Source organism: Schistocerca gregaria, chromosome 2, assembly GCF_023897955.1.
Source record: "Schistocerca gregaria isolate iqSchGreg1 chromosome 2, iqSchGreg1.2, whole genome shotgun sequence".
NCBI classification, from domain to species: Eukaryota; Metazoa; Arthropoda; class Insecta; order Orthoptera; family Acrididae; genus Schistocerca; species Schistocerca gregaria.
In genome coordinates this window covers 849,772,980-849,782,532 of record NC_064921.1, presented here as the reverse complement: position 1 = coordinate 849,782,532, position 9,553 = coordinate 849,772,980, and the positions used below count along the sequence as shown (strand labels likewise).

General features: G+C 37.9%; 1 protein-coding gene across 1 annotated transcript; it reads right to left on the bottom strand.

Moving 5' to 3' along the window:
* Positions 1 to 7,123: 7,123 nt before the first annotated feature.
* LOC126336006 (piggyBac transposable element-derived protein 4-like) lies at positions 7,124 to 8,622 on the bottom strand. The gene is made up of 4 exons (XM_049999484.1): positions 8,488 to 8,622; positions 8,281 to 8,387; positions 7,877 to 8,052; positions 7,124 to 7,830 (listed from the first exon to the last, which is right to left on the bottom strand). Exons 1-4 carry the CDS (start codon positions 8,620 to 8,622, stop codon positions 7,124 to 7,126), a joined length of 1,125 nt encoding a protein of 374 aa, XP_049855441.1.
* Positions 8,623 to 9,553: the final 931 nt, after the last annotated feature.

Sequence of the window (9,553 nt, the reverse complement as noted above, 5' to 3'; positions counted from 1 at the left end):
TCACATGACATACTGAAAACCTTGGATCAAGGCAGTCAAGCAGATGCAGCATTTCTCGATTTCCAAAAAGCATTTCACTCAGTATGACACCTGTTCTTATTGTCAAAAGTTCTAAAATATGGGGTACCATGTAAAATTTGTGACTGGATTGAGGACTGTTTGGTAGGGGAATACAGTGTGTTATCTTGGATAGATAGTCAACGTCATATGTAGAAATAACTTCAGGTACGGCCCAAGGAAGTGTGTTGGAACCCTCCCTGTTCATGTTGTATATTAATGAACTTAGGAACAATATTAATAATAACCTCAGACTTTTTGCAGATGATGGTGTTATTTATAGCGAAGAAGCTACATTTATAGCGAAGAAACTACATGAATATCCAGTCAGATCTAGATAGGATTTCAGAGTGCTTCAAAGGTTGGCAACTTACTTTAAATTTCGGAAATGTAAACTTGTGCACTTCCCAGAACGAAAAAAAACATAGTATCCTACAACTGTAATGTCACTGAGCCACAGCTGGAATTAGGCAATTCCTGTGAATAACTTTGTGTTCCACCTTGCAGGGTATGTAATTGGATCACATAGGCTCCGCCTTAAGTATAGGAGAGGATAGACTTCAGCTTATTAATAGAATACTAGAGAAATCCAGTTAGTCTACAAAGGAAATTGTTCACAAATTACTCATACAACTGATCTTAGAATATTGCTAAAGTGTGTGGGATCTCTACCAAATAGGACTAACAGTGCATATTAAATGTATACAGAGAAGGGCAATACAAATGGCTAAAAGTTGATTTGATCTGCAAGAAAGTGTAACAGAGATGCTGAAGAAACCCTAATAACTGTTGTAGTGGGGCATTCCCTTTGACATACACTTCACAGTGGTTTGTAGAATATAGCTGCAGATATAGATGTATACTTGAAGAAGAATATGGAAAGTGTTGTACAAACATTTCAAAACTGATATCTATTTGCTACAGAAAGCATATAGACTGTATACAGACAGTGATATAAGTGAACACATTTGGAGTTTCTACCTCATCCACTGCGCTTTCATTTCTTTCTAGGTATTAAATAACGTTAAAACATTATTTTTTCTGCTCCAATGGAACTGACTTTTCACTGTTATAAAGTTTATGTAACTGATGTTGTTATATCATTTTTGTTCTTATCTTTATACAGTAGAGACCTTTACTTTGTCAAGATATTGCAAGAGCTACACCCTATTACAGTTTCACATACACTCTAAGGGAGAAAAAGACAACGCACAATGAAGGAATTTACTGAATAGGGCGAAAATCAGTTAGGTGTAACACATTATACCAAAGAGCTAAATTGCATGGCATTTATCGATAGAGTTGTTGGATGTCCTCCTGAGGGATGTCTTGCCAAATTCTGTCCAATTTTTATGATCCTCTTTTTCCTGATAAAATCATCCAATTTTCCTGAAATTGTAATCATTTGTTTGTATATGTGCGCCATATCTATTGATTTCTGTCTCATTAGGATAATTACTTTGTGGTGTGAGGTTTTTGTGTTAGAAAGTTTTATAGAATGCAATTGCGAAAGTTCCATTAAAAATTTGATGTTTTCCTATGAGTCTTCTTCCATAAAACTGGCAAGAACAGAAACACCACAGCAAAGGAATTATGCAAATTGGTCACTAATTGAGATTCATACAGGTATCGACAGAAAATGCAAAACTGTAAAACTTCAGTGGCTGATGGATGAATGTGTGAGGCTGCAGTGAAATGTCATGATGCACCTGGTAAAGAATTTGAACAGGAAAATCTCAATACCAGGGTATAAAGTCTTTTTGAGTTCCATCAGTGTACTCACTTCGACAGTAACTATGCCTTGCAAACAGGCACATGGACAATATATGCAGGTTTCATTGTTTGAGAGAGGGATTGAGTTGTGCTGAGAAGCCAGTTGAAATAACTGGTGAATCACACAACAATTAAATATGAAAACAGATATTTAGATGTAGCAGGACTAGAACCCTCAATCAATCTAACCTCACTTCCATAATGTAGTATCTTTATCCTTTACACTTTTTTCACTCTTTTTATTCCACAGAAAACTAACAAAAATCACTAGCTAACAATGAAATGACAAAAATTTGGTGACAGCTAATTACAGTCATCAATTAGAGCGTTTATAAAATGTGGAATGGTATTTAGTCTTTAACAATACCATATGGAAACAAATTTAACAGTATCCGCCATTCGAGAGGCATCTTCACTGTCACCTTCAACTGGTGGCACTTCAGCACCCACATTTTCTACTTCTGCTGCCTGAGATTCCTCTTCAGAAGGTGCAGATCCAACTTAATCATTCAGTAAATCCTTGATGTACGTAACTTTGTCTCCTTCAGAGTTAATTATGGGGACGGAACAGAGGTCTCGAACAGCAAGGTCCTTACTGTCTTGTCACCTAGTTTCAGCCTTCTAACAGCAACCATAGTGAGTTCAATACCTTCCTAGTAAGCAACACCTGATGTTTGCCATCATATTCTTTTATGTGCTTTAGTGTGACTTACTTTTCATGAGTGACTTATCAGGGGAGGTTAGGGTATGGAACACACTGTAGAAGTGGTGGCTCCTCTCTGCAGTACTACTAGTGCTTTTTGGCCAAACCTATCCCTCTTCACGAGGAAGCCATGGGTCCCTAACCTTTACTCGTTCTGTTGAAGTCAGTTCGGAGCATGTTGCCAAATTTTTTATTGTGGTCCAGATATGAAGTCTCTTTTCGAATTCAGCTTCGATGTAAATTTTGTATTCAAGATGTTCATCACTTACAATATTATTAAAAATGTAGTTTATGTATTTGCCTGTTAACCAGATCACTGCATTATTTTTCACCTGAGGGTAGTAACTTCCTTTTGGTCTGCAGAAAATGTTAGTTGGTACATTGTTTGCGCAAGTTCTTGTTATTTAAGCAGTTTTCCCCCTGGTCCTCCTCAAGTTGTTAATAAGATCTCAACGCATGTAGCAGTGCTGCACAGTGTCAATAACGACGTATTTACTGCAGAAATTAGTTTCATTTAAAACAATGGCAAAGAGACACTTGTTGGTGTGGAAGATGTTATTGAGTATTTTGTACCACACTATTCTCACTTCAGACGGAAGAACATTACTAATGATGATTTGTCAGACTATTTTCCATGCTATTCTGGCATATTTAGTTGCTATGTTATTTTTCTTTTCATGTTTTCTTATTTCTTCTAAAATAATATTTTTAGATTTCAGAAGTTTTTGTTGAGGTAGCTTCGTTCAAGATAAAATTCCCTAATATATTTTAGTGTGAAACTTATCTTCTGTATTTTGATCAGCTGATCTACACTCTATGATCTGACAAAGCTGTTTAATTTTGCTGTTATGAATCCTGGGTTGTTGGACATTATGGTCGACAATCGTTTGACATTCAAGGCCATCTCTTTTGACTTCACATCAGTTAGCATCAGTCGTCCATATCTTGGCTTAAATGTTGCTGTCTTCACAGGCACTCAAAACAATCCCCTTCTCAAAAGAAATTTGCCAAGGTGGACATGATTGTGTTTGCTACCCAGGATGGGGTGGGGAGAACCTATGCTATGTAGCAGACCTCGTTTAAAATATATGTGTTGATAAATTGTATTCTCTGGACCTGGTCTATGCTACATCAACAATTTCCAGTCGATATTCCCTTGATTTTCCCTGCCAATTCTCGCCAATTTATTGCTATCATTTTTAAAAGAAAAGTTGTCAGTGTTATTCTAAGAGCGCTGCGATCACTAACATGGTCCTCCCATTCAGTGCACAAGTTTGCAGGTAGCTTTATATTCAGAAATTTACTTTTGTTTTCATTTACCCTCGCACCTGATGCAGAACAATATTTTGTAACTGCTGTCTCTAATTGTAACACACCTTTGTGATCTCTGACTAAATTGTCGTCTGGGCACCTACCACTGTCTTTGTTCTTGAACAGTAATGGCTGTCATTCTGTATTGAAACTGTCTCAGGAAAGGTTCCAGCTATATAACGAACAGCAGGACCGATATGGGGCTTCCTTGGGAAGTCAATTTGTTTTGTCAGTTGACAATTAACTGAAATTTGTGTAGTAACACCTTTTTCCACCTTCTTGACGATACTGTCGATGGTTTTTGGTAGGAAGTCCATTCGGCACATTGTCTCTATCAGGTATTGGTAATTAATATGACCAAATGCCTTATGGAAGTCTATGGAATGCAATACTCATTTAAGGTCACTTGTTTGAGTTAGTGCAGTGACATCATGATTCAAAGGCTGAGATTGTAAACTCGTTCTCATCAAAGCGCAGCCGAAATGTTGTTAATTTCCATTTAAATGTAACAAATCCTAAGAAGAAGAACTTGTCTTTTTATGAATCTTCAATGTGCCATAGCCTTAAAACGGCTTACTGTCATAAACTGCGAGTTACAATGTGATAGTAAAAATACAAAAGGTCTTTGACCACCAATATGACATTTCCAGTTGTTTTATTACAACAAATCGTAGCAATAACGGTTCGTTCTCAGCACATAAAATGTGCTGGTGCTTAATTCATATTATAATGTAAAACCTACCAAGTGTGGTTTTCCACTGAACACAACAAATGCAGTATGGCGTCTTGGTTTCTGTGGGTCTCTACCTTTCTGCTTGTGACGTGGAAGACGTTTTTGCTTCCTATTAGTTCTATGTTACGTTCAGGTCACAGAAATATCGCAGAACTTATTTTGTTAATTGTGCGACGAAACTGCTCGTCAGCGTGAAACATCAGGAAGTGACGTTACAAAACTTATATAACATCAACTCATTGTTAGCTTTACAGACTGCTGGCCCAAAAACTAGAAGAACTAACAGCATTTCAGTGTATTTGGACCGATCCAAATGCACTGAAATGCTGTTTGTTCTTGACGTCTCTGATGTTCTGTTGCTCAGTCTCCTTACTGGATTTCATCGTATTCTGTTTCTTTCTGTATTAGAACTTGCGTATCATTACTGGACGCTATTTGAAGGCGATGTCGCATACAGGAGCTGCCACAACCTTCGTTCTTAATATGATTTGTTACAGTTAAAAGTTATTTAACGACACGTCGGCAGAGATCCTATGATAACCATTACTAAGGCTAAGGGTCTACACGAACGTCATGGTGTCATGGTACGAGACATATGGTTGCCGTTTTGGAGGAAGCAGGTTCACGTCCTGCTACATGCAAATATTTTTCCCCATTTTCAAGTTGGTAACAAATTCTGGTTGTCTTTTATTCAGGTAAGTGAAGCAAGCCTATTTCTACAATGTTCGATGTTATTTGCATATAAGAATGTGCTCTGCAGGAACGAGTTTCTTCGATTTTTTAACTTCAGTCTGATTAAAAAACGAAAGACAGAACTCCTTGAAGTGAAACTACCAGCAATGATGCTTGTATTCTAACTTGTCACAAATGCTTTGCCATTGATTCTAAGCACGTTGCAGTATCCAAGGATGTGGATAGCCAGGAACCTAAGAGCAGAGCTTGAATTGCTGTGAGTGGACTGAGCAGCAATAACATTTATATTCTTGCTTGTCGCAAACATTTAGTTCCAATTGAATCGTTAACAACACTTTCACAAATGCATCGATCAAGACAAAGATCACACCATGCAGTGATTAATAATGACTTTGTGCAAAATAGATAATTGACATGGATGTTATGGTGTCCAATAGGGTGTTGGTGATTCCTGCAAAAAAAGTTATTTAATGACGAAATAATATGCACTGCAGACCATAAAAGCAAAGCAGTCTAGGATGCGGTCAAAGAGAGAAACAAATAAAGCCGTAATGACATACTGAAAAGGGAGGGGATAAAGTAATACACGAGCCACACCACCTAGCAAACTCTGGGAAGGAGCATTTTTCAAGTATTGCAGAGAAGGTACAGTAAACATTTTCTAAAAATAAATGTAACACCAGTAAGAAATTATGCACAACTGTGTTGCCACCATCCACAGCACATTAAATCAATAAAACTGTACGAAAACTAAAAAATAAAAAGTCATTAGATTTAGAAGAGGTACTTAGGGGTGTACTGAAACAATGCATAAGGGTATATAAGCTCCCTTAACAAATATAATAAACGAATCCTATACATGAGGGAAATTTCCACTGTGTTCAAAACAAGCAAGAATTGTACATCTGCGAAAGGAAAATAATGCAGAAGACAAAGAAAATGACTAGCCCATTTCCTTGCTGTCACCAGTCTCAAAAATAATAAAATCAATTATGAAAGACAGATTACATGAAAAAATACAATCTTTTAAGTGGATCACAGACGGGTTTCCAAACTGATGGTGTTACAAATCAGCCTCTGCATAATTCAGAAAAGTCATACCTGACACTCTTCACATAGAGTGTCCCTGGCATATTTTAGATCTTTCTCAGGCATTTGTTACTGCTGACCATAAGATTCTACTAATTAAGTTAGAAGTATTAGGAATAAGAGGGGTAGCTAATAACTGGTTCCAATCATACCTAGCAGATAGGGAACAAACACGAGAGATAACACATACCTCAAATAATTCTACAGTTTTATTAAAATACTGATCAAAATACATTAATACAGGCATTGCCCAGGGCTAGCATTTTAGGACCAATATTGTTCCTGATCTACATCGATCACTTTCCCACCAGTGCTAGCCAGGGGACAAAATTCTCTTTGCTGACAGGACTATCTTTGAAGACATTACTGCCTACCAGGCCTGTGGCAACACGTCTTCGAAAATCCTTTAGCACTTGCTTCATTGTTTGATTATATAATCGAAACAGAATAAGTGCATTTCTAATTGAAATATCGACTATATACCAAAATAATCTTAGCCACCACCTTCGTGTTTTCCTGTCTATTGCATAAAAACTGCTCATCATATCTGCCTTTTCGACACATCCCATATTTGCATTATATGACTTCGTTATTTTTGGGCAATGTAGCTTTGAGATTTTTCCATCCTTTTCTTTGTGGCTGACTTCTTCAACACATACAGGCGAATCAATTGTAGACAGCAACATGACTACACGTTTGTCTTACCATTTGATGCAGACAATGCCATCAGAACGAACAGATCAGTCAAACTCTCCTCTTTGCAGCTATTTGTCTGTTTTTAGCGTAGGAAGTCCTTTTCTGTGTGATCTATTTGTTCCACAGGCGAAAAGTCCGTCATGTTTTAGGTTCTGTAAAAGTGAGACACTGGTAAAAAAATTATCAAAGTATATGTGGCATCCCTTTCCTTCCAAGCCTTCACACATATCTTTCACAATTCTCTCTCCTAAGTTTTTCTTTAATATGCCTCCAACTTTTCCAGTATGTATCTGAAAACCACAAATATATCCAAGCTTATCAGCTGTGATCCAGATTTTGTATCCCCTCTTGATTGACTTTTGGGGCATATATTGTTTGAATGCGATTCCTCCTTTGAACATAACCATGCATTCGTCTATAGCTTGCTCCGTAGTAGGTGCATAGAATTCTTTGAAGTTTATCAGCATCTGATTGATTAGTGGATGGAGTTTATATAATTTGTCATAATTTCTGCTCCCCTTTGAAGGCAAAACAGCGTTGTTATTGATGTGAAAATGTGTCAAGATCCAGCTGAACCTTTTTACCAACATTAGTGAGGAAATGTACTCATCTCGAAGTTCCTTATGGGATGACCAGCAGTCACGATAAGAACAAGGTTTCTTGATTCCCATTAGAATGTTTATAGCCAAAAATACTTGTAGTTCTACTTTAGAAAGAGGCCTGAAATTGCCACCTTTCTGTGTTGTGTACAGGCTAGACTGGAAAACTAAGTGTTCTAACATAGTGTCACAAAACAGACACAAAAATAACTGGTTGCATACCTTCACTGTCATTTTTAAGTTTTCTTCGTACACCAGCTTCCTCTGAAAAATTTATGGCAATGTTCATTGCACTGATGTCCTTCCTCCACGAAAAATTCGCAATGGAAGACAGTGGCAAATCGCCATTAGTGCTTGAACTATCATCACTGTCATTGTAAAAATGGTCCTCACTCTCACTTTCCGAAATAATTTGAGATAAAATTCATTCGCAAATCCAGATCACTGTCTTCAGCTATCACATCTCTTTCACTGTCACTACTAGTGTCGATCTGTGAGTCGGGATCTGAAGGAATATCTGCGAAAAGTCACTCCAGAATTTCCTCGTCCTTTAGTCCGTGAGAATACATCACGTGAAACTGAAAAAAAATCGTCATTACAAGAGCAGTGGTTTCAAATGGAACTACCCAAACATTCTCGGAAATAAATGCTTTATTTTGGTTATTATTGCAGTACATATAGAATTAATGTAAACAGCACAGTATTCAGCATTTAATACATGCATAAAAGCTACCTAATACAGAAGAATACAGTCACAATTTGAGAACAAAGAGGTTCGTGCACAGCGCACAAAAATGGCTATCCAACTCGCCTCACTACTTGCTAATATTTACAGATTTTGAAGCGGTTCCAGTGACAACCGCAAGAGGGCAGCACCAACTAGGCTGCTGAAAGGTGTCCCCAAATGTAGCCACTGCCCTTTTGTCACAAAATGAGAAAATTGTAGGTGGTTTCAAATAGAACCACATCCTCTAAAAGGGTTAATTGATGGAACAAAATCGCAACACCCAGAACACGTTGTGTGACAGAAACGAAAGTTGGTATGCGTTTTTCTCCGTCTGAAAGATGAGGGCCTGCATCCATTGTGCCTTTGTGCTATACACACTGGATCTGCACCACAATTTATGGTCTGGGGTGGTGCGATTTCATATGACAGTAGGAACACTCTGATAATTATCATGTGCACTTTTACTGCAAATCTGTACATCAGCCGAGTGATTCGACATGTTTTGCTGTCATTCATGAACAGCACCAAAGGGGGTGCTTATCAAAAGGACAACACTTGTCCACATGCTGCTGTTGTGCCCAATTTGCTACGTAGAGTATCGACATATTATCTTGACCTGCTTGAACACCAGATCTGGCTCCGGTCGCGCACATATGGGACATCATCAGGCGACAACTCTTAAGTCATTGACAACAAGTGCCGGCCGGAGTGGCCGCGTGGTTCTAGGCGCTACAGTCTGGAAACGCACGACCGCTATGGTTGCAGGTTCGAATCCTGCCTCGTGAATGGATGTGTGTGATGTTCTTAGGTTAGATAGGTTTAAGTCGTTCTAAGTTCTAGGGGACTGATGACCTCAGAAATTAAGTCCCATAGTGCTCAGAGCCATTTGAGCCATTTGACAAGAAGCACTGACTGACCTAGTGCAACAGGTCTGGAACTCCATCACAAAAACTGACATCCAGCACCTGAACAACACGAAATACCCGTATTTACATCCTTGCATTCAACATTCTGGTCATTATGAAAGTTATTTATGTAACAACAGTTAATACTTGCAATGGCTTCGCACTTACATTAATTTGTAATCTTGCAATATCAATCATTTTCATATTTTACCTAGTTCAATATATTCCAGAAATTTCTTACTGTACATTAATTATTTTCAGCGGTTC

What these genes read in the sequence shown, in the direction of transcription:
- LOC126336006 (XM_049999484.1), bottom strand. Translation starts at nt 8,622, where the DNA reads ATGTGGTTCTATTTGAAACCACCTACAATTTTCTCATTTTGTGACAAA. An exon ending in CTGGAACCGCTTCAAAATCT is followed by an intron (nt 8,388 to 8,487) that starts GTAAATATTAGC and finishes CTTCTGTATTAG; the next exon opens with GTAGCTTTTATGCATGTATT. An exon ending in ACTTAAAAATGACAGTGAAG is followed by an intron (nt 7,831 to 7,876) that starts GTATGCAACCAG and finishes ACACTATGTTAG; the next exon opens with AACACTTAGTTTTCCAGTCT.